General features: G+C 49.1%; 1 protein-coding gene across 1 annotated transcript; it reads right to left on the reverse strand.

Moving 5' to 3' along the window:
• Window positions 1-20,648: 20,648 nt before the first annotated feature.
• LOC130034997 (COX assembly mitochondrial protein 2 homolog) lies at window positions 20,649-22,657 on the reverse strand. Its single transcript, XM_056126487.1, has 3 exons — window positions 22,641-22,657; window positions 20,816-21,144; window positions 20,649-20,728 (listed from the first exon to the last, which is right to left on the reverse strand). Exons 1-3 carry the CDS (start codon window positions 22,655-22,657, stop codon window positions 20,649-20,651), a joined length of 426 nt encoding a protein of 141 aa, XP_055982462.1.
• Between the last annotated feature and the right edge of the window lie 2,333 nt (window positions 22,658-24,990).

Raw genomic sequence — 24,990 nt, forward strand, 5'->3', positions numbered from 1 at the left:
GAAGTCTTCAGCTGTTGGGCCCTGGCGGGGATAGTCAGACACAGGTAGGAGACTCTGCCTTGTGCTCTCCCGGGAGCTTGTTGTGCTAATCTTTGGATCCTGGCCTTTGTTGGGGATACACGGCAGTTGGAGGGTGTAACTGTCTAGCTACTGACAGGTCCAGTCCCAAACCGTGCAGGCTTAGAGATCTCAGTCCCGGGTCCCACACACCTGGGTTCCTCTGCCAGTTCAGTTATGTCTGAGGCTTATCCAAGTGTGTGGAGAGTGGCTCCAGTAAGGCCTTGGTTGGGGCCTGGAAGTCTTCAGCTGTTGGGCCCTGGGAAGGATAGTCAGACACAGGGTAGGAGACTCTGCCTTTTGCTCTCCCGGGAGCTTGTTGTGATAATCTTTGGATCCTGGCCTTTGTTGGGGTTACACGGCAGTTGGAGGGTGTAACTGTCTAGCTACTGGGTCCAGTCCCAAACCGTGCAGGCTTAGAGATCTCAGTCCCGGGTCCCACACACCTGGGTTCCTCTGCCAGTTCGGTTATGTCTGAGGCTTATCCAAGTGTGTGGAGAGTGGCTCCAGTAAGGTCTTGGTTGGGGCCTGGAAGTCTTCAGCTTTGGGCCCTGGCAAGGATAGTCAGACACAGGGTAGGAGACTCTGCCTTGTGCTCTCCCGGGAGCTTGTTGTGATAATCTTTGGATCCTGGCCTTTGTTGGGGTTACACGGCAGTTGGAGGGTGTAACTGTCTAGCTACTGACAGGTCCAGTCCCAAACCGTGCAGGCTTAGAGATCTCAGTCCCGGGTCCCACACACCTGGGATCCTCTGCCAGTTCGGTTATGTCTGAGGCTTATCCAAGTGTGTGGAGAGTGGCTCCAGTAAGGCCTTGGTTGGGGCCTGGAAGTCTTCAGCTCTTGGGCCCTGGCGAGGATAGTCAGACACAGGGTAGGAGACTCTGCCTTGTGCTCTCCCGGGAGCTTGTTGTGATAATCTTTGGATCCTGGCCTTTGTTGGGGTTACACGGCAGTTGGAGGGTGTAACTGTCTAGCTACTGACAGTTCCCGTCCCAAACCGTGCAGGCTTAGCGATCTCAGTCCCGGGTCCCACACACCTGGGTTCCTCTGCCAGTTCGGTTATGTCTGAGGCTTATCCAAGTGTGTGGAGAGTGGCTCCAGTAAGGCCTTGGTTGGGGCCTGGAAGTCTTCAGCTTTGGGCCCTGGCAAGGATAGTCAGACACAGGGTAGGAGACTCTGCCTTGTGCTCTCCCGGGAGCTTGTTGTGATAATCTTTGGATCCTGGCCTTTGTTGGGGTTACGCGGCAGTTGGAGGGTGTAACTGTCTAGCTACTGACAGGTCCGGTCCCAAACCGTGCAGGCTTAGAGATCTCAGTCCCGGGTCCCACACACCTGGGTTCCTCTGCCAGTTCGGTTATGTCTGAGGCTTATCCAAGTGTGTGGAGAGTGGCTCCAGTAAGACCTTGGTTGGGGCCTGGAAGTCTTCAGCTGTTGGGCCCTGGCGAGGATAGTCAGACACAGGGTAGGAGACTCTGCCTTGTGCTCTCCCGGGAGCTTGTTGTGATAATCTTTGGATCCTGGCCTTGGTTGGGGTTACGCGGCAGTTGGAGGGTGTAACTGTCTAGCTACTGACAGGTCCAGTCCCAAACCGTGCAGGCTTAGAGATCTCAGTCCCGGGTCCCACACACCTGGGTTCCTCTGCCAGTTCGGTTATGTCTGAGGCTTATCCAAGTGTGTGGAGAGTGGCTCCAGTAAGACCTTGGTTGGGGCCTGGAAGTCTTCAGCTGTTGGGCCCTGGCAAGGATAGTCAGACACAGGGTAGGAGACTCTGCCTTGTGCTCTCCCGGGAGCTTGTTGTGATAATCTTTGGATCCTGGCCTTTGTTGGGGTTACGCGGCAGTTGGAGGGTGTAACTGTCTAGCTACTGACAGGTCCGGTCCCAAACCGTGCAGGCTTAGAGATCTCAGTCCCGCGTCCCACACACCTGGGTTCCTCTGCCAGTTCGGTTATGTCTGAGGCTTATCCAAGTGTGTGGAGAGTGGCTCCAGTAAGGCCTTGGTTGGGGCCTGGAAGTCTTCAGCTGTTGGGCCCTGGCGAGGATAGTCAGACACAGGGTAGGAGACTCTGCCTTGTGCTCTCCCGGGAGCTAGTTGTGATAATCTTTGGATCCTGGCCTTTGTTGGGGTTACACGGGAGTTGGAGGGTGTAACTGTCTAGCTACTGACAGGTCCAGTCCCAAACCGTGCAGGCTTAGAGATCTCAGTCCCGGGTCCCACACACCTGGGTTCCTCTGCCAGTTCGGTTATGTCTGAGGCTTATCCAAGTGTGTGGAGAGTGGCTCCAGTAAGGCCTTGGTTGGGGCCTGGAAGTCTTCAGCTGTTGGGCCCTGGCGAGGATAGTCAGACACAGGGTAGGAGACTCTGCCTTGTGCTCTCCCGGGAGCTTGTTGTGATAATCTTTGGATCCTGGCCTTTGTTGGGGTTACGCGGCAGTTGGAGTGTGTAACTGTCTAGCTACTGACAGGTCCAGTCCCAAACCGTGCAGGCTTAGAGATCTCAGTCCCGGGTCCCACACACCTGGGTTCCTCTGCCAGTTCGGTTATGTCTGAGGCTTATCCAAGTGTGTGGAGAGTGGCTCCAGTAAGGCCTTGGTTGGGGCCTGGAAGTCTTCAGCTGTTGGGCCCTGGCGAGGATAGTCAGACACAGGGTAGGAGACTCTGCCTTGTGCTCTCCCGGGAGCTTGTTGTGATAACCTTTGGATCCTGGCCTTTGTTGGGGTTACGCGGCAGTTGGAGGGTGTAACTGTCTAGCTACTGACAGGTCCAGTCCCAAACCGTGCAGGCTTAGAGATCTCAGTCCCGGGTCCCACACACCTGGGTTCCTCTGCCAGTTCGGTTATGTCTGAGGCTTATCCAAGTGTGTGGAGAGTGGCTCCAGTGAGACCTTGGTTGGGGCCTGGAAGTCTTCAGCTGTTGGGCCCTGGCGGGGATAGTCAGACACAGGTAGGAGACTCTGCCTTGTGCTCTCCCGGGAGCTTGTTGTGCTAATCTTTGGATCCTGGCCTTTGTTGGGGATACACGGCAGTTGGAGGGTGTAACTGTCTAGCTACTGACAGGTCCAGTCCCAAACCGTGCAGGCTTAGAGATCTCAGTCCCGGGTCCCACACACCTGGGTTCCTCTGCCAGTTCAGTTATGTCTGAGGCTTATCCAAGTGTGTGGAGAGTGGCTCCAGTAAGGCCTTGGTTGGGGCCTGGAAGTCTTCAGCTGTTGGGCCCTGGGAAGGATAGTCAGACACAGGGTAGGAGACTCTGCCTTTTGCTCTCCCGGGAGCTTGTTGTGATAATCTTTGGATCCTGGCCTTTGTTGGGGTTACACGGCAGTTGGAGGGTGTAACTGTCTAGCTACTGGGTCCAGTCCCAAACCGTGCAGGCTTAGAGATCTCAGTCCCGGGTCCCACACACCTGGGTTCCTCTGCCAGTTCGGTTATGTCTGAGGCTTATCCAAGTGTGTGGAGAGTGGCTCCAGTAAGGTCTTGGTTGGGGCCTGGAAGTCTTCAGCTTTGGGCCCTGGCAAGGATAGTCAGACACAGGGTAGGAGACTCTGCCTTGTGCTCTCCCGGGAGCTTGTTGTGATAATCTTTGGATCCTGGCCTTTGTTGGGGTTACACGGCAGTTGGAGGGTGTAACTGTCTAGCTACTGACAGGTCCAGTCCCAAACCGTGCAGGCTTAGAGATCTCAGTCCCGGGTCCCACACACCTGGGATCCTCTGCCAGTTCGGTTATGTCTGAGGCTTATCCAAGTGTGTGGAGAGTGGCTCCAGTAAGGCCTTGGTTGGGGCCTGGAAGTCTTCAGCTCTTGGGCCCTGGCGAGGATAGTCAGACACAGGGTAGGAGACTCTGCCTTGTGCTCTCCCGGGAGCTTGTTGTGATAATCTTTGGATCCTGGCCTTTGTTGGGGTTACACGGCAGTTGGAGGGTGTAACTGTCTAGCTACTGACAGTTCCCGTCCCAAACCGTGCAGGCTTAGCGATCTCAGTCCCGGGTCCCACACACCTGGGTTCCTCTGCCAGTTCGGTTATGTCTGAGGCTTATCCAAGTGTGTGGAGAGTGGCTCCAGTAAGGCCTTGGTTGGGTCCTGGAAGTCTTCAGCTGTTGGGCCGTGGCGAGGATAGTCAGACACAGGGTAGGAGACTCTGCCTTGTGCTCTCCCGGGAGCTTGTTGTGATAATCTTTGGATCCTGGCCTTTGTTGGGGTTACGCGGCAGTTGGAGGGTGTAACTGTCTAGCTACTGACAGGTCCAGTCCCAAACCGTGCAGGCTTAGAGATCTCAGTCCCGGGTCCCACACACCTGGGTTCCTCTGCCAGTTCGGTTATGTCTGAGGCTTATCCAAGTGTGTGGAGAGTGGCTCCAGTAAGGCCTTGGTTGGGGCCTGGAAGTCTTCAGCTGTTGGGCCCTGGCGAGGATAGTCAGACACAGGGTAGGAGACTCTGCCTTGTGCTCTCCCGGGAGCTTGTTGTGATAATCTTTGGATCCTGGCCTTTGTTGGGGTTACGCGGCAGTTGGAGGGTGTAACTGTCTAGCTACTGACAGGTCCAGTCCCAAACCGTGCAGGCTTAGAGATCTCAGTCCCGCGTCCCACACACCTGGTTTCCTCTGCCAGTTCGGTTATGTCTGAGGCTTATCCAAGTGTGTGGAGAGTGGCTCCAGTAAGGCCTTGGTTGGGGCCTGGAAGTCTTCAGCTGTTGGGCCCTGGCGAGGATAGTCAGACACAGGGTAGGAAACTCTGCCTTGTGCTCTCCCGGGAGCTTGTTGTGATAATCTTTGGATCCTGGCCTTTGTTGGGGTTACGCGGCAGTTGGAGGGTGTAACTGTCTAGCTACTGACAGGTCCAGTCCCAAACCGTGCAGGCTTAGAGATCTCAGTCCCGGGTCCCACACACCTGGGTTCCTCTGCCAGTTCGGTTATGTCTGAGGCTTATCCAAGTGTGTGGAGAGTGGCTCCAGTAAGGCCTTGGTTGGGGCCTGGAAGTCTTCAGCTGTTGGGCCGTGGCGAGGATAGTCAGACACAGGGTAGGAGACTCTGCCTTGTGCTCTCCCGGGAGCTTGTTGTGATAATCTTTGGATCCTGGCCTTTGTTGGGGTTACGCGGCAGTTGGAGGGTGTAACTGTCTAGCTACTGACAGGTCCAGTCCCAAACCGTGCAGGCTTAGAGATCTCAGTCCCGGGTCCCACACACCTGGGTTCCTCTGCCAGTTCGGTTATGTCTGAGGCTTATCCAAGTGTGTGGAGAGTGGCTCCAGTAAGGCCTTGGTTGGGGCCTGGAAGTCTTCAGCTGTTGGGCCCTGGCGAGGATAGTCAGACACAGGGTAGGAGACTCTGCCTTGTGCTCTCCCGGGAGCTTGTTGTGATAATCTTTGGATCCTGGCCTTTGTTGGGGTTACGCGGCAGTTGGAGGGTGTAACTGTCTAGCTACTGACAGGTCCAGTCCCAAACCGTGCAGGCTTAGAGATCTCAGTCCTGCGTCCCACACACCTGGGTTCCTCTGCCAGTTCGGTTATGTCTGAGGCTTATCCAAGTGTGTGGAGAGTGGCTCCAGTAAGGCCTTGGTTGGGGCCTGGAAGTCTTCAGCTGTTGGGCCCTGGCGAGGATAGTCAGGCACAGGGTAGGAGACTCTGCCTTGTGCTCTCCTGGGAGCTTGTTGTGATAATCTTTGGATCCTGGCCTTTGTTGGGGTTACGCGGCAGTTGGAGGGTGTAACTGTCTAGCTACTGACAGGTCCAGTCCCAAACCATGCAGGCTTAGAGATCTCAGTCCCGGGTCCCACACACCTGGGTTCCTCTGCCAGTTCGGTTATGTCTGAGGCTTATCCAAGTGTGTGGAGAGTGGCTCCAGTAAGACCTTGGTTGGGGCCTGGAAGTCTTCAGCTGTTGGGCCCTGGCGAGGATAGTCAGACACAGGGTACGAGACTCTGCCTTGTGCTCTCCCGGGAGCTTGTTGTGATAATCTTTGGATCCTGGCCTTTGTTGGGGTTACACGGCAGTTGGAGGGTGTAACTGTCTAGCTACTGGGTCCAGTCCCAAACCGTGCAGGCTTAGAGATCTCAGTCCCGGGTCCCACACACCTGGGTTCCTCTGCCAGTTCGGTTATGTCTGAGGCTTATCCAAGTGTGTGGAGAGTGGCTCCAGTAAGGCCTTGGTTGGGGCCTGGAAGTCTTCAGCTGCTGGGCCCTGGCAAGGTTAGTCAGACACAGGGTAGGAGACTCTGCCTTGTGCTCTCCCGGGAGCTTGTTGTGATAATCTTTGGATCCTGGCCTTTGTTGGGGTTACACGGCAGTTGGTGGGTGTAACCGTCTAGCTACTGACAGGTGCAGTCCCAAACCGTGCAGGCTTAGAGATCTCAGTCCCGGGTCCCACACACCTGGGTTCCTCTGCCAGTTCGGTTATGTCTGAGGCTTATCCAAGTGTGTGGATAGTGGCTCCAGTAAGGCCTTGGTTGGGGCCTGGAAGTCTTCAGCTGTTGGGCCCTGGCGAGGATAGTCAGACACAGGGTAGGAGACTCTGCCTTGTGCTCTCCTGGGAGCTTGTTGTGATAATCTATGGATCCTGGCCTTTGTTGGGGTTACACGGCAGTTGGAGGGTGTAACTGTCTAGCTACTGACAGGTCCAGTCCCAAACCGTGCAGGCTTAGAGATCTCAGTCCCGGGTCCCACACACCTGGGTTCCTCTGCCAGTTCGGTTATGTCTGAGGCTTATCCAAGTGTGTGGAGAGTGGCTCCAGTAAGGCCTTGGTTGGGGCCTGGAAGTCTTCAGCTGTTGGGCCCTGGCGAGGATAGTCAGACACAGGGTAGGAGACTCTGCCTTGTGCTCTCCCGGGAGCTTGTTGTGAAAATCTTTGGATCCTGGCCTTTGTTGGGGTTACGCGGCAGTAGGAGGGTGTAACTGTCTAGCTACTGACAGGTCCAGTCCCAAACCGTGCAGGCTTAGAGATCTCAGTCCCGCGTCCCACACACCTGGGTTCCTCTGCCAGTTCGGTTATGTCTGAGGCTTATCAAAGTGTGTGGAGAGTGGCACCAGTAAGGCCTTGGTTGGGGCCTGGAAGTCTTCAGCTGTTGGGCCCTGGCGAGGATAGTCAGACACAGGGTACGAGACTCTGCCTTGTGCTCTCCCGGGAGCTTGTTGTGATAATCTTTGGATCCTGGCCTTTGTTGGGGTTACGCGGCAGTTGGAGGGTGTAACTGTCTAGCTACTGACAGGTCAAGTCCCAAACCGTGCAGGCTTAGAGATCTCAGTCCCGGGTCCCACACACCTGGGTTCCTCTGCCAGTTCGGTTATGTTTGAGGCTTATCCAAGTGTGTGGAGAGTGGCTCCAGTAAGGCCTTGGTTGGGGCCTGGAAATCTTCAGCCGTTGGGCCCTGGCGAGGATAGTCAGACACAGGGTAGGAGACTCTGCCTTGTGCTCTCCCGGGAGCTTGTTGTGATAATCTTTGGATCCTGGCCTTTGTTGGGGTTACGCGGTAGTTGGAGGGTGTAACTGTCTAGCTACTGACAGGTCCAGTCCCAAACCGTGCAGGCTTAGAGATCTCAGTCCCGCGTCCCACACACCTGGGTTCCTCTGCCAGTTCGGTTATGTCTGAGGCTTATCCAAGTGTGTGGAGAGTGGCTCCAGTAAGGCCTTGGTTGGGGCCTGGAAGTCTTCAGCTGTTGGGCCCTGGCGAGGATAGTCAGACACAGGGTAGGAGACTCTGCCTTGTGCTCTCCCGGGAGCTTGTTGTGATAATCTTTGGATCCTGGCCTTTGTTGGGGTTACACGGCAGTTGGAGGGTGTAACTGTCTAGCTACTGACAGGTCCAGTCCCAAACCGTGCAGGCTTAGAGATCTCAGTCCCGGGTCCCACACACCTGGGTTCCTCTGCCAGTTCGGTTATGTCTGAGGCTTATCCAAGTGTGTGGAGAGTGGCTCCAGTAAGGCCTTGGTTGGGGCCTGGAAGTCTTCAGCTGTTGGGACCTGGCAAGGATAGTCAGACACAGGGTAGGAGACTCTGCCTTGTGCTCTCCCGGGAGCTTGTTGTGATAATCTTTGGATCCTGGCCTTTGTTGGGGTTACACGGCAGTTGGTGGGTGTAACCGTCTAGCTACTGACAGGTCCAGTCCCAAACCGTGCAGGCTTAGAGATCTCAGTCCCGGGTCCCACACACCTGGGTTCCTCTGCCAGTTCGGTTATGTCTGAGGCTTATCCAAGTGTGTGGAGAGTGGCTCCAGTAAGGCCTTGGTTGGGGCCTGGAAGTCTTCAGCTGTTGGGCCCTGGCGAGGATAGTCAGACACAGGGTAGGAGACTCTGCCTTGTGCTCTCCCGGGAGCTTGTTGTGATAATCTTTGGATCCTGGCCTTTGTTGGGGTTACACGGCAGTTGGAGGGTGTAACTGTCTAGCTACTGACAGGTCCAGTCCCAAACCGTGCAGGCTTAGAGATCTCAGTCCTGGGTCCCACACACCTGGGTTCCTCTGCCAGTTCGGTTATGTCTGAGGCTTATACAAGTGTGTGGAGAGTGGCTCCAGTAAGGCCTTGGTTGGGGCCTGGAAGTCTTCAGCTGTTGGGCCCTGGCGAGGATAATCAGACACAGGGTACGAGACTCTGCCTTGTGCTCTCCCGGGAGCTTGTTGTGAAAATCTTTGGATCCTGGCCTTTGTTGGGGTTACGCGGCAGTTGGAGGGTGTAACTGTCTAGCTACTGACAGGTCCAGTCCCAAACCGTGCAGGCTTAGAGATCTCAGTCCCGGGTCCCACACACCTGGGTTCCTCTGCCAGTTCGGTTATGTTTGAGGCTTATCCAAGTGTGTGGAGAGTGGCTCCAGTAAGGCCTTGGTTGGGGCCTGGAAATCTTCAGCTGTTGGGCCCTGGCGAGGATAGTCAGACACAGGGTAGGAGACTCTGCCTTGTGCTCTCCCGGGAGCTTGTTGTGATAATCTTTGGATCCTGGCCTTTGTTGGGGTTACGCGGCAGTTGGAGGGTGTAACTGTCTAGCTACTGACAGGTCCAGTCCCAAACCGTGCAGGCTTAGAGATCTCAGTCCCGCGTCCCACACACCTGGGTTCCTCTGCCAGTTCGGTTATGTCTGAGGCTTATCCAAGTGTGTGGAGAGTGGCTCCAGTAAGGCCTTGGTTGGGGCCTGGAAGTCTTCAGCTGTTGGGCCCTGGCGAGGATAGTCAGACACAGGGTACGAGACTCTGCCTTGTGCTCTCCCGGGAGCTTGTTGTGATAATCTTTGGATCCTGGCCTTTGTTGTGGTTACACGGCAGTTGGAGGGTGTAACTGTCTAGCTACTGACAGGTCCAGTCCCAAACCGTGCAGGCTTAGAGATCTCAGTCCCGGGTCCCACACACCTGGGTTCCTCTGCCAGTTCGGTTATGTCTGAGGCTTATCCAAGTGTGTGGAGAGTGGCTCCAGTAAGGCCTTGGTTGGGGCCTGGAAGTCTTCAGCTGTTGGGCCCTGGCGAGGATAGTCAGACACAGGGTAGGAGACTCTGCCAGTCTAGGTAGGATCCTTCGTGAGCTGTATTGCGGATTCACTACCAAGATCTCACCATTCTACAAAGAAGTAATCATCCATATCAAGAGAGGGGTTCGGCAGGGTGATACCATTTCACCAAAACTCTTCAGTGCCACCCTCGAGTACATCATGCGACGACTAGAATGGGAAAACATGGGAGTGAAGATAGATGGTTGGCAACTACACCACCTCCGCTTTGCTGATGACATCGTTCTAATAACACCAAACATCAGCCAAGCGGCACAAATGCTGGCGGACTTTGACCGTGAGTGTGGAAAGGTCGGACTACAGCTGAATCTTACGAAGACAATGTTTATGAGAAACAGCCTTGTTCCTGACGCTCCATTCGCTCTCAACGGAACCACCATCTCCGAATGCAACAGTTATATATACTTAGGTCGAGAAATCAACATGATGAATGACCTGGCACCTGAGTTACGCAGGAGGAAGAGAGCGGCTTGGAATGCCTTCAAGAGCATTGAAGAAATAACTAAAAGGACAAAGAACCTCCAGCTACGAGCACATCTCTTTGATTCCACTATTCTTCCTGCATTAACATATGCCTCAGAGACCTGGACCCTACGAAAACAGGATGAGAACACTATTCGGGTCTCTCAAAGAGGAATCGAAAGAACTATGCTTGGAATATCACGATTCACTCAAATGAGAGATAGAATCCGGAGTTCTGATCTTCGTCAACGCTCAAGAATCAGGGATGCTGTCTCATTTGCCAAGACATCAAAAATCAGATGGGCTGGACATGTAATGAGGTTTACAGACAACCGCTGGACTAGAGCCATTACTGATTGGATTCCACGAGACATCAAAAGATCACGTGGACGCCCACCTATAAGATGGTCAGACTTCTTCGTCAAGACCCTAAATGATCGGTTTGAGGCTCTACATGTTCCTAAAACGAACAGATACCATTGGGCTACGCTAGCACGCAACCGGGATGAATGGAGACGTTACTGGCACCCGCTCGAATAAATCGATGAATAACGGGGATTAAGTGATTAAGTGATTAAGTGATTCCAACTGATACCTATGAAGAGTATGTAAGGATTTGAAGAAATGCTTAGTAAATGTTGGGTTACAGTTCTAAGCATTTTAAGAAGGAACATTGTTTTGTCCTTGCTCTTCCCACAGGGAGCCTAGGTTTACTGAGTTCCACGCATCACAGTGCTCCTGAGGCACACCCAATTCCATCAGGCTCTCCTAATCCTCTGTGTTATTTTTAACCTCTCCTTTGTGCTCTTCTCCTCTCTGTTAATCACTTATATGGGCAAATCAGACTTTGTAACTTGTATAGAGTCCTTCTGAGGGCTCTGGACTTTGTACATGTAAGTGAAATGTTGCTTTGCTTTTTCCTTTATGTCCTTTCTGTTTATTTTAGAGTAATGATCTTTTTGTATAGACACAGGAAGATCGTTAACGCTATGCTTTTTTGGAGTTAATTCACTCTGAATAGCATTTACTCCTGGGCATCCATCATATTTACTTGACTTAAGACTTAAGCCTCAGTTTTCCTTACCACCTAACAAGCCCAAAACGAGGGTCCTAGCAAGGGATCTGGATGGACTCAAGGCAAGCCGCAAGTTGCCATGGCATCGAAAAGGGACAGACTAAGCGCCATAAGAAGTGCACTAATGGGGCTGGAGCAATAGCACAGCGGGTAGGGTGTTTGCCTTGCACGTAGTCGACCCAGGTTCAATTGCCAGCATCCTATATGGTCCCCTGAGCACCGCCAGGAGTAATTTCTGAGGCAAAGCCAGGAATAGCCCCTGTGCATTGCTGGATATGACCCAAAAAAAAGAGCAAAAAAAGTATAATAAGTTGAGAGCACAATCATGGGACAAACTCTGTCACGACTCAAAAAGAAGTAACTGAATAAGGACCCTGATGGGGTTAGGAAACACTAACCTGGCCTGAGGACTGTAGTCTGGGATATAGAGTGAGATGTCCCCAGGCAGAGTCACCCTTTAAGCTTAATATATCTCTTACTGTGTCTATATAAAATGACTAGAAATATTATTTGTCGATTGCCTCGAGCAGGCCCCAGTAACGTCTCCTTTGTCCTAGCCCTGAGATTTTTTAAAAAGCGCCATATTCAAGGCTCTTTCAGAGTTGGAAGAATGAGACCCTTCATTGTTACTGGTATTTGGCATATTGGATACACCACGGGGAGTTTGCCAGACTCTGCCGTGTGGGCAGGTTACATTCGGTAGCCTGCCAGTTTGTCCAAAGTAGGAATGAGGTGATAAGATGTCCAGCTTCCGGGAGCTGGGTTTTATAGTCTCTGAGTCTTGGCCGTTGATGGGATTACACGGCGCCAGGGGGCCAGTTGGTGGGTGTGACCCCCTGCCTACTGGAATTCAGAGGATCTGGGTGGAGGATGCTCAGCCCCGATCCGTGTAAGCTTGGAGATCTCAGCCCTGGAACCCGCGTGGCTTTGTTCCTCTGCCAGTACCTTCATGTGTGTGGAGAGTGGTTTCAGCATGGTGGTGGCTGGTTCAGGAGGTCTTCGGCTGCCGGAGTCCTGGTCAGGGCGGGGAGGAAAACTCAACCGGTTCCCCTCCAAGGGGCCCTGGCGAGGACAGCCAGGCGCAGGGGCAGGAGACTATGAAATATTATTAAGAAGTAAATTTAAGATGACTGTTTAAAAAAGATTACTAGCTAAGGAAAGGAGAAAACAATATGCACTTGAATGCAATTCCACTCTTAAGTAGATCTCCTAGCAAGAATCTAGAAAGCTGAGCACCCAGATGAGATTTTTGTTCTTAAATTAATCTCCTAGGAGAATTTCCCCTGAAGTAAGGGCTTTAGATATACTCATTGTTATGATAATGTTCAATCACACCTGTGTGCTACCCCCACCTCCATGATTTCTATATAATTCTGTGAGATTTGAAAAATGACCACTGATTATCAACCAGTCTGCAGCCCCGTTCCTTCTTTTATCCATCACTGTCATCCAGCCAGGGAAGGCAGTTCTTGGTCACTAAATATACCCACACTTTAACTCAGAGTAAGTAGTAGTATATTTTAAAATACTCATGGTAATTTGGTCGGGGCAGGGAAGGAAACTCAACCCGCTCCAGTTCAAGGGGCCCTGGAGAGGGCAGCCAGGTGCGGTGGAGGAGAATCTGCGCTGTTCTCTTCCGGGAGCTGGGTTTTATAGTCTCTGGGTCTTAGCCATTCATGGGATTACACGGTGCCAGGGGGCCAGTTGGTGGGTGTGACCCCTGCCTGCTGGAAGATGGAGGATCTGGGTGGAGGATGCTCAGCCCCGATCCGAGCAGGCTTGGAGATCTCAGCCCCGGGACCCACATGCCTGTGTTTCTCTGCTGGTACCTTCATGCCTGTGGAAAGTGGTCTCAGCATGGTGGTGGCTGGTTCTGGAGGTCTTCAGCTGCCAGAGCCCTGGTTGAGGTAGGGAGGGAAACTCAACCTGCTCCAGTCCAAGGGGCCCCAGCAAGGACAGCCTGGCAGAGGAACACAGGCATGCGGGTCCCGGGGCTGAGATCTCCAAGCCTGCTCGGATTGGGGCTGAGCATCATCCACCCAGATCCTCCATCTTCCAGTAGGCAGGGGTCACACCCACCAACTGGCTCCCTGGCTCCGTGTAATACTATCAACAGCCAAGACCCAGAGACTATAAAACCCAGCTCCCGGAAGCGCGACTTCTTGTTATCTCATTCCTACTTTGGACAAACTGGCAGGTACAGAATGTAACCTGCCCACACAGCAGAGTCTGGCAAACTCCCTGTGGTGTACCCAATATGTCAAACACCAGTAACAATGATGGGTCTCATTCTCCTAACCCTGAAATAGCCTTGAATATGGCACTTTTTTAAAAATCTCAGGGCTAGGATGAAGGAGACGTTACTGGGGCCTGCCTGAGGCAATCGACGAACAACAGGATGATCGTGATCATGATGGTAATTTGGAATTATAATAATTTAAATCATTCATGGAAAAACAAGAGCATTCATCTGTGGAATATAAACTAACAGAATGGGAAACTAACACCCAAGAATAGTAGAGATAAGTATCAGAAGGATCACCCCACAGCTTAGACGCCAGCCTCACATGCTGGAGGAAAAGGCAGCTCAGATAAAGAAGGGACTGCCAAGTAAAGGGTGCTAGGAGGACACACTCGAGATGGGAGATGCAGGCTGAAAGTATACCATAGACCAAATATGATGGTCACTTAAACCTCTATTGCAAATCACAACACCCAAAAAGAGAGAGAGAGAGCAAAAGGGAATGCTCCACCACAGAGGCGGGGTAGGGTGGAGGGGATGGCGTGGGGGTGGTAGGAGGGATGCTGGGACTATTGGTGGTAGAAAATGGGTACCAGTTGAAGGGATGGGTCGATCATTGTATGACTAAAACACAAGCACGATAGTTTGTAAGCCTGTAACTGTACCTCACGGTGATTCACTGTAGCACTGTAGCACTGCCCTCCCATTGTTCATCGATTTGCTCAAGCGGGCCCAGTAAGTCTCCATCATGAGACTTGTTGTTACTGTGTTTGGCATATCGAATACATCACGGGTAGCTTGCCAGGCTTTGCCGTGTGGCGAGATATTCTCGGTAGCTTGCTGGGCTCTCCAAGAGAGGCAGAGAAATCGAACCCGGGTCGGCAGGGCCGGCTGCTTGCAAGGCAAAAACGCCCTACCACTGTGCTATCGCTCCAGCCTAATTTAACAAAAAGAAAAGAAATGAAAAGAAAAGAAAAAAGAAAAGCATGAAGAAAAGGATGAAATTGAAAATGTCCATATTAAATTGAACGGTTTTCTGAATAACATTTTTAATACTTCCAGTCTTCTCATAGTTTCATCATATAAAATTTAGAATTTTGAAAAACAATCTATGCTTTCAAAATAATGGAAATGTTCTTCAATGTTACAAGTAACAACAATACAAAAAAAAATTTTGTCTATATTTCAGGCAAAATATTCCCTGGAACATTTAGAATGAAAGAACCCTACACAACTGAATTTGAAAATAAGGAATCCGAGGCTTATAGAAATTTACATTCAACCATTAATAAGTTTGTAAGTTTTTTTCTAAGCTTCTTCTCTAAGGCTTCTTCTTTCTTGCACTGACTTGTAGAGTGTAGAGCTGGTATTCCAAGGTTACACCCCAAACAGAGGTGCCATTGTGCAGACAAGAACGTTCACCCTCACTGCTGGGTGCAGGCCACTGGCCCAGGCCCCTGGGTTCAGTGCTTCTAAGTTTCCCAGACCCCTTCCCAGAGATCATGAATCTTCCTGCACCTCAAGGATCATATGCATCTTAGTCCTAGTTCTTCAGGACTTTGAGCCACCTGTGCCAGAGCCATGCGTATACTGGCTATTAAAATACTTTTAGGGGACAGATAAATGTAACAATGCTTTAAAGTTAATTGTTTGTTCCCTCTTGTGTAGAGCAAAGGTAAAGTATTTTACTTCCTTTTTTACATTTAATTTTTCATTAATCTATAGTGCTCTTTTAAAGAGGTCGGAATAGGGCAAAATGATGCTACAAGAGATGAAGCACACTGCCTTGCATGTGGCCACGATAGCCATCTCTCTGTTTTCATCCCCAGCATCACTTCTCTTCTCCTATGCCCTGTAGTGATCCTTAAGCACAGAAGCCAAATAACTCTTCAGCACTACTGGGTGAGGCCCCAAAGCCCAAAACCAAAACAAATCAAAAAATGTCTGAAAAAGGCACTCCATCTATTTTAAGATCAGTTAGGTATTATCTTCCTCACTATCAGAAATGTCAAAATAAACAATAGTATCATTTTATTTTAAAAAAACATTTTGGAATGCCTTGAGATTTACGATGGCATTGCTTTAATGAGCTCAAATAACTATTTAATGTAGCTTTAGAGCACTTGTTACTTTGGATGCCTGAAACATAGTGCAACAGACTGGACTGCAGAGAGCCTGAAATCAATCCCAGCACTGCTTTGTTCCCTGAGAATTGTGGAAGCTGTGAATCCAAGAGCAGAGCTGGGAGTAGCCCATTGCCATTCTACTCTGCACCACTCAAAACAAAAAGAGGGAAAAAATGGTTCCTTTGTACCAGTATACAGGTCATTACTATCTTCTGTCTATCCTTACCCTCAAGCTTGTCAACTGGGACTTTGCATTTCATTGGTATCAGAGACTCCCTTGGCTTGAGAACACTGTGGTCTTCTGTGGATCCACTCAGGTAGAGGCAGGGCTGCTCCTGCTGGGGACTGACAATGTGCTCCCTCTTGGGGTAAGAGGAGCACCTGGGAGGAATCATTCTGGGATATGAATACTGAGGCTCAGAAAGGCCATCCGTCCCCTAGATGCAGCTGAGTGGTAGGACCCACTGCTGAGGATTCCAGTGGCTGTTGGTCAGCAGTGACTTGCTGTGGTGAACCATGTAAATTTACATACTGGAGTCTAAAGATGCGTTTATTGTAAAAACTGTATATAGTATAAGTTACACAACCCCCTTCCCCCTGCCACCACCTCTGCTTTGTACTTATGATTAAATCTGTGCTTCTCTACAGTTTACAGGGGCTTTTGATTCTGGATATATAGACACCATCATTGATGCAGTACGGTAAGCTTTCTTTGGGCTGGTAGGTACATTGAGGACTGGGCTATTCCCATAATCCCCCAAGCACCCTGGCAACATCAGAGCCCTATATGAACAGCCCAATACCAGGAAATGGTGGTCAGCCTCACCCTGGCAGACTGCCCCACCTGTTATGATGCACTGGCCCATACTGGAAGGCTGTAACCTGGAGACATTTGATCACATGCACTCACAGTGCAGGAGACCACACTTGGGTAGTTTGTTTTGGCTCTGAAACAAGGAGTCACGACTGACCGACTCCTGCAGTGTGTCTTCACAGAAACCGAGAAGATAATGAAAGACGCCTATCATCTCTTCACTCATACTGGAGTGTGGGGAGTGGGGAAACAAGAACACCCCAACTGCACTCTTTACTATTGTGGGGACCACCGTGAGTCTTTTGTCCAGTGCTAGCAAGCATGTATAGAGCAATCAGTATCCAAGGACAGTGTGTGGCAGGTGCATTTAGAGATCCCCAGAGGCAAAGGATTCGCAAGAAGTTAGTGATTCATTCTTGCTTTCTCTAATGCATATTAACACCCAGTTCACAGGTCAAAGAGGGAAAGTTTTAAGGAAAAAAGAATTGTGGAGAAAAAGCTCATAGCTCATGGGTCCCTCCCTGGTTTTCTCCAAGAGGAAACCTAGGTCTGTTGCATAAGAAGTCTGCTTTTTATGTCAATGATAGTTGGAAATGATCATTCTAGATAAGAACTGAATGTAGAAAGCATTTAAAGGGATACACATGATAACCTACATTGTGAACCATAACGGCCAGAATGATGAGAGAGAGAGAGGTGAAAGAGGGAGATAAAAGAAGAAAAGTGCCTTCGAGGGCACTTTTAGGGGCAGAGGGCGGGGGGTGCGGGGTTGGGGTTTTGGCAAGACAGAAGTTGGGAACCAAGTGTTGGTAAATGTACATTGGTGAAGGGATGGGTATTGTAAAATTGTATGACTGAAATTCAACCATGAACAACTTTATAACTGTGTATCTCATAGTAATTCAATTTAAAAAAAAAATCATGTACTTTGGCATTCGAGCTACCTTTCTGCCCTGTATTAAGACTCTGTGATGTTACAAGCTTTTGTGTTTGGGTTACAATCACACAATGATCAAACACCCATCCCTCCACCAGTGCACATTCCCCACCAACAATATCCCCAGTATATCCCCCTTTCCCACTCTCCCTCTGCCTCCATGGCAGACAATATTCCCCATATTCTCTCTCTACTTGTGCGCATTATGGTTTGCAATACAGACACTGAGAGGTCATCATGTTTGGTCCATTATCTACTTTCGGTCCATTATCTATTATCCGCAACGAAGGAAGACAAAAATGATCGTCTGTACTTTCAATGCATGTATGCTGGCATCAGATGCATCCATTGAGGACCTGATGGTACAAGCGGGAAAGATCAAGTACGACATCATTGGTCTGGCCGAGACAAGAAGGCACCAATCTCATCATGCCGTTTTCGACACTGGAGAAGAATTGATCCTCGGAACATGCGATAAAAGAGGTGTCGGAGGCGTTGGTGTCCTTGTCAACACAAACTTGGCCATGAACATTGATTCATTTGAATGCCTAACAACCCGAATTGGACGTTTACATTTGAATAGATGTGGCTCACTGCCAGCAGTTTCTATCTTCGTTGTCTACGCACCAACATCCAATTATGATGAAGGAGAAATTGAGAAGTTCTACATGGAGCTGGAGAAGTTCTATAAAGAAGACCAGACCTTCTACAAGATCATTGTGAGTGATTTTAATGCCAAGATAGGACTGAGAAGATCAGCTGAAGAACTTCACATCGGGACCCATGGCCTTGAATGGAATGAACAGAATGAGAGACTGTCTGAGTTCATCATGTCGACCAAGACCATCCATGGTAACTCACAGTTCCAGAAGGCCGAATCTAAACATTGGACATGGGAGTCTCCCGGTGGACGATTCCACAATGAAATAGACCAAATCATATTCAATCTACGGTTTTGCCTGACCGATGTCGCTGTTGTCCCAAAATTCCAAACGGGATCGGACCACCGTCTCCTTTGTGAAAAATTCTACTTGATAGAGCTGGGAGAAAGGGCTGCAAAGTTTAAAAAGAGAACTCCCAGAAGGACCACCAACTGGGAGCTCTTTGGCACTATTGTGGCAACATGGGAAGATGCCATTGTTGATAACATTGACGAGGAATACGATCGACTGGTTCAGCACCTTCATGATTGTGCGAGGAACACCAAGAGAGAGATAGCCACAAAAAACCACCTGTCTTCGAAAACTCTTGAGCTTATTCACCAACGTGGTTTGGTGCATGCCTCAGGCAACCTCAAGCGAACGTCCAAGCTCGCAAAGCAGTGCAGAGATATGATCAAGGAAGACCTCAAAGAGAGAAGAGCAGAAGTGCTGGTAGATGCGGCAGAAGCTGGGAAAAGTATTCATAATGCCCGCCTGTCCTTCGCCAACTACAAGACAAAGATGACTGCCCTCCGATGTCCTGATGTATATATCACATCCTCCAGAACGGCAATGGAGAAGATTATCCATGACTTCTACTCAAATCTCTTCGATAGCCATGTCCACTTGCCGACATACCAAATTCCACAGGATGGATATGTCGTTCCTAATGTTCTCCCTTCCGAAATCCAACACGCCATTTCATCAGTAAAGAAACGAACAGCACCCGGCCCAGACAAGGTCAGACCTGAACACCTGAAGAACCTGCCGTCAGTACTCATCAATACAGTGGCTCGGCTCTTCACTCGCTACCTGTCTGAATGCAAGGTTCCGTCCCAATGGAAAACCAGCAGGACCATACTACTGTTCAAGAAGGGAGACATCCATGACATTGGCAACTATCGCCCGATCTGCCTATTGTCTGTCATCTACAAGTTGTTCACTCGAGTCATCCTAAATAGGATCGGCAGAACACTAGATGAAGGACAACCATGTGAGGAAGCCAGGTTCCGCGAAGGACTCAGCACCATCGACCATATCCACACGATAACCAAGCTCATTGAGGTTTCTCGGGAGTTCAAGATGCCGCTCTATCTAACGTTCATTGATTTAAAGAACGCCTTTGATTTTGTTGAGACGGAAGCAGTCATTGAAGCCCTAGCCAATCAGGGCATTCAAGCTCAATACATAAAGATCCTCTGTGAGCTGTATTGCGGATTCACTACCAGGATCTCACCATTCTACAAAGAGGTAATCGTCGATGTCCAGAGAGGGGTTCAGCAGGGTGATAACATTTCACCAAAACTCTTCAGTGCCACCCTCAAGAACGTCATGCGACGACTGGAATGGGAAGGAATGGGAGTGAAGATAGATGGTCGGCAACTACACCACCTCCGCTTTGCTGATGACATTGTTTTAATAACACCAAACATCAGCCAACTGGCACAAATGCTGGCCGACTTCGACCGTGAGTGTGGAAAGGTCGGTCTACAGCTGAATCTTACGAAGACAATGTTTATGAGAAACAGCCTTGTTCCTGACGCCCCATTCGCTCTCAATGGAACGACCATCTCCGAATGCAACAGCTATGTGTACCTAGGTCGAGAAGTCAACATGACAAATGACCTGGCATCCGAGCTGCGCAGGAGGAAGAGAGCGGCTTGGAACGCCTTCAAGAGCATCAAAGAAATACTAAGAGGACGAAGAACCTCCGGCTCTGGGCACATCTCTTTGATTCCACTGTTCTTCCTGCATTAACATATGCCTCAGAGACCTGGGCCCTATGCAAACAGGATGAGAACGCTATTCGAGTCTCCCAAAGAGGAAGTGAAAGAGCTATGCTTGGAATATCACGTTTCACTCAAATGAGAGAAAGAATCCGGAGTTCCAACCTCCGTCGACAATCAAGAATCAGGGACGCTGTCTCATTTGCCAAGGTGTCAAAAATCAGATGGGCTGGTCACGTACTGAGATTTAAAGACGACCGCTGGACTAGAGCTGTTACCAACTGGATTCCATAGGATGTCAAAAGACCATGTGGCCGCCCACCTACCAGATGGTCATACTTCTTCATCAAGATCATGAATGATCGGTTTGAGGCTCTTCATGTTATTTGAGCGAACAGACGCCATTGGGCTACACTAGCACGCAACAGGGACAAATGGAGACGTTACTGGTGCCCGCTCAAGCAAATCGACGATTAACAGGAAGTCAAGTGATCAAATGATCTACTTTCGGCACACATTTTCCATCCTGACTGATTCCTCCAGCCATCATTTTCTTAGTGATTCCTTCTCTATTCCATCTATCGTCTCCCCTCCACTCATGAGGCAGGCTTCCAGCTATGGGGCAATTCTCCTGGCCCTTGTGTTTACTGTCCTTGGGTGTCAGCCTCATGTTATGTTATTCTATACTCCACAAATGAGTGCAGTCCTTCTATATCTGTCCCTCTCTTTCTTTTCTTTTTATTAAAATCAGTTATTTTATTGAAGGAGAGAAGTTACTCCAGTGTTCCCTGGTGGAGGGAAAGGGGGGAAGTGGGAAGTCAAGTATGCTGGAGAGAACTAAAGGCTTTACCAACACTGTCAGAATCCAGGCTTTTCTGGATCTTTCCATGGCTTGTGTCTACAAATCAGCAAAGTGTTCTGGAGACCAAATGAGAGGATTCTTTCAGCTGTCAACCTAGAGGCTTTAGGTCTTCTTTCAGCCAAGGCATCCAGTGAAAATACAATTTATTTGTCAGAATCCTCTGAAGAAATAGTCTCTTTTGCATCGCATTACCATGCTCCCTGCTCTTGATCCTCTTTTCCATGTACTCTTTCTTCAAGCATTTTCTCATCTCTCGATCAAGATCATTGCAATCACCAAAAAATTTCAGAAAGCTGTGATTTTTGTGACATTCCTCAAGCAAGTTTATCAAGGTGTTGCACTCTTCAGTGTGCAAGTGTGGAGATAAGTCGGGATGCATCCTTAGGAGGAGGTGATGGAGCCCAGCAGAAAAACCCGGACGCCGGCCCCGCCGGGCACGTGTCCCTCTCTTTCTGACTTATTTCACTTAGTATGATATTCTCCATGTCTATCCACTTATAAGCACTTTCATGACTAAATCTCTCCTAACAGCTGTATAGTATTCCATTGTGTAGATGTTCCAAAGTTTCTTTAACAAGTCATTTGTTCATCTCCTTTTAAAGCTTTTTTCAAATCCTTTATAGTATAGGATGAAAAAACATACATATACATCTATAAATATATATGTATCTGTATACATCGATTTGCTCGAGCGGGCCCAGTAACGTCTCCATTGGAGATTTTGTTGTTACTGTGTTTGGCTGGAGCGATAGCACAGCGGTAGGGCATTTGCCTTGCATGCAGCCAACATGGCCGACCCGAGTTCGATTCCTCTGCCCCTCTTGGAGAGCCCGGCAAGCTACCGAGAGTATCTGGCCCGCACAGCAGAGCCTGGCAAGCTTCCCGTGACGTATTCAATATGCCAAACACAGTAACAACAAAGTCTCCAATGGAGACGTTACTGGGCCCGCTCGAGCAAATCGATGATCAACGGGAGGGCCTTTACTTTTACTTTACTGTATATATATATGTATATAGATATATATTTGTACACATAAATTGAATGAAGTCTTCCTAATTGTTGTAGTTTTTAGCTAAGCAGTGACTGAGAGACAAATGTGACTATTCGTCTGAGGAACGACAGGAGATTCTGTTCAACAGTCAAGGGCCAACAGAGTAACTGGCACCCAAAATCCAGGACCAGTCCTGACAGCTCAGGGGATTTGCTGAGAATTGAACCTGGGTCATGCACGTGCAAGGCCAGAGCCCCCAGTGCCTGGAGCTGCCATTTGAAAGAGGGAGCTGCACTTAGGCAACACCTCTAAGTTGTGTTTGTCTCAGTGCAGGGGCTGCCTCAAGTATAATGAGGGCACAGGCCATGAGGTGGCCATGCTTTTTTGTCCTTTTTTGGTAATGGAATAAGGGTATTCAAAGAAGCCAACTGTTTTCTTCAAACTCAGAGTCCTGGAGCGCAACTGCTTTCCCTGCCACAGTGCCTTGACAAGGCTCTTTTGAGGTCAAAGTCAAATGATGTCTATTCTCTGGATTCCCCAGTTCTTGAGAGCAAATATGTTGAAATAGGAAGTATCAAGGCCAGAGCAATAGTACAGTGGGGAAGGGCTCCTACTTTACATTCAACAGACCCTGGGATTAGACCTGGCATGACGTATGGTCTCCCAGACACCTCCAGGATTAATCCCTGACCACAGAGCTAGGAGTAAGCCCTGAACATCTTCAGGTGTGGCTCAAAAACCAGAAAAGGACAGGAAGAAAGAGAAAAACTAAGAAAGAGAAAAACAAAATATGTCAGAATTCAACTCTTGAGATAGACAAAGAAACTGAGGCTCAGGGCTGCTGTGACATGGGGATGGACACAGAGAGTGGCACTCTGGGGGCTAGATCTCAGGTCTCCTCACCCTGAGCCCAGAGTCAAAGTTATTCCTGCTCCTCTTTTATTTTTAGCACTTACAGGCACAGTTTCCCCATTTTTCCCACAGCTTGTTCACAAATGCATTGCTTTGCTGCCTGAATTGGAATATCCTGCAGGCAGGATCTTTGAAATATGGCATATGGCATTTCTCCCTGGCCTCATCGCAAAAATTATGTCCTTGGATTTTTGATGATTTTTTGAACTGCTAAAGTACCCCTTTCACAATGCTCTGCGGACTCCGCTGCCACATTCGAAGCCTTATGTGAATGAGTCATGGCCAGAAGTTTTAAATTACAATGCTAAATTCAGGGGCCAAAGTGGTAGCACAGGTTAAAGTGGTTGGTGACTTTGCACATTTATGACCAATCCCAACTCCAGTCCTCTGTTTTCACATGTGGTCCCTCAAAGTGTTTACAATTTTCCTGAATATTCTCCAACAGGACACTGTTCTAACCCTCAGATGTCTCAAATATCAAGTACAGATACCTTGCTTATAATGAGTGATCTTCAGCCTTGTCAAATGTCATCTTACTTTAAGTCCAAAAGTGGGGCCCCAAGGGGTGACAGGACTTACATCAGGACTAGTGCTGGGGGATTTGGGATTCTGGACTAGTTTGAAGACCTGTTGATTGATCCCTCTGTTCAGCACCAAGTGATGCCTTTGTTTCAATTTTAGCCCGTCTAATTCACCAAAATCTGGCCTGCGCAATAGAGAAAAGATTTATGTGAATGTCATACACATTTTCAAGGAAAACACCTCGGTAACAGAAGAACAAGTAACTGAAAAAGTTAAAAATGCATCTGTTGGTCAAGACATATTTACAGACTATAACAGTAAGTATTAAACCATTTTTCCAGGCTTACCTACTATTCTGTAAAGTCCTCCATCCCATGTGAGCAGAGATTATAAAAGGAGTGAATAACCAAAATTTACAGATGTCTTCAAAATTTCTTCTTCCCTTTCCTCTCTCGCTGGAATTTCCCTCCTTCCCAACCATCAACTCAGAATCAAATTGACAGTTTGTTCCACCATCTAGAGAGGTAATCTGGGAAGAGAGTCTGTGCAGGGAATGATGAAGGAAGCAGAATTGTAGGACCCACACCAAGCTATAGCTTTACACATGAGTATAGAAAACTTTACCTTTAGGGTTCTCTATGTTTTTATACACAAACCCAGAGAGGAGGAGGCATATTTTGGGGTGGGCCATGTCACAAATTACCTCCAAACATGTGGCTTTCCAACCATCAATGTATTGTGATCCCATCTGTGGACCAGAATTTGGACTGGGCTCAGCCAGGTAATCCTGATGGTCTAGTTTAAGGTGCACTCTACTGGGGTCAATGGAGCTCTGGCCTGGGTTCTGGGTGAGCCAACTGGGGCTGACTGATCCCAAGAAGGACAGTTGGACGGTTCCTCTCTGCTCCACATGGCCCTGCATGATCCAGAATGCTAGGGCAAAAGGGTTACCTAGAGTGAAAGACAGGGATTTTTGATTCACAGGTATTTCTTAGGTATACTTATGTGACATCCAACATGAATCCTGATGGTCAAACAGTTCATAGGCTCAACAGCAGTACCACAGGACCCTGGGTACATGGGGACATGAAAAAATGGGCTGTTACTACTATTGCCCTCTCCAACACTCAGCAGACCTGCTTCATCTCTCACACGACCTGGCAGGTTCAGCCCTGGAGGAGCTTAATGCAGCTGGTCCCCAGGCACCAGAACTGTCCTACTGTCGGAGATAGTATATTGGACTTTTTGGTGGTATTTGACACCAGTTTCCTTCTCTTCCCTTCTTTTTAATTTTTTGTATATTTGTTTGGGCGACAGTCTGTGGTGCCACACTCTTGGAGGGAGTGGGGACCCACCTCATATGCTGCAAGGATCTTGCAGGGCAGGCATCCTACCTGCTGATAAACCTCGGACCCATCCATTCACTCCTGACAGCCTCTTCCTTCCAGGACTCCACCCTGAGAATGCTCAGCCCTTTCCACCTCCTCAGGCTTTTTCCCCCTTTCAGGACTCCTCCTTTGCACTCTTAAATGTCTATTTGAAATATTCATGACTCCTGATCTACTTGCACAAAAATCATTCTTCTTTTGAAAGTATAGATAAATTTTGTTTGTTCATAATTTTCAAACAACTTTTATCTTCATGATTTTACTAAATTCTGTGTTTGCACAAAACCTGGGATCAAACATTCTGGGATCCAACACTTGATCCAGAATGGCTGAGGGGGTTCTCCATAGAACACCCCGCTTTACAGAAAGTTGTCGACTCCTCTCTTACATTTTGTCAAATATTCATGAAAAAAATAAGAGGTGTCAGTGATGAATGTCCCTAATTTTGAGGCAAACATGGGAACTTGAGCTTGAGGAATCAAAA

Source organism: Sorex fumeus, unplaced genomic scaffold (assembly GCF_029834395.1).
Source record: "Sorex fumeus unplaced genomic scaffold, SorFum_2.1 ptg000063l, whole genome shotgun sequence".
Taxonomy (NCBI): Eukaryota; Metazoa; Chordata; class Mammalia; order Eulipotyphla; family Soricidae; genus Sorex; species Sorex fumeus.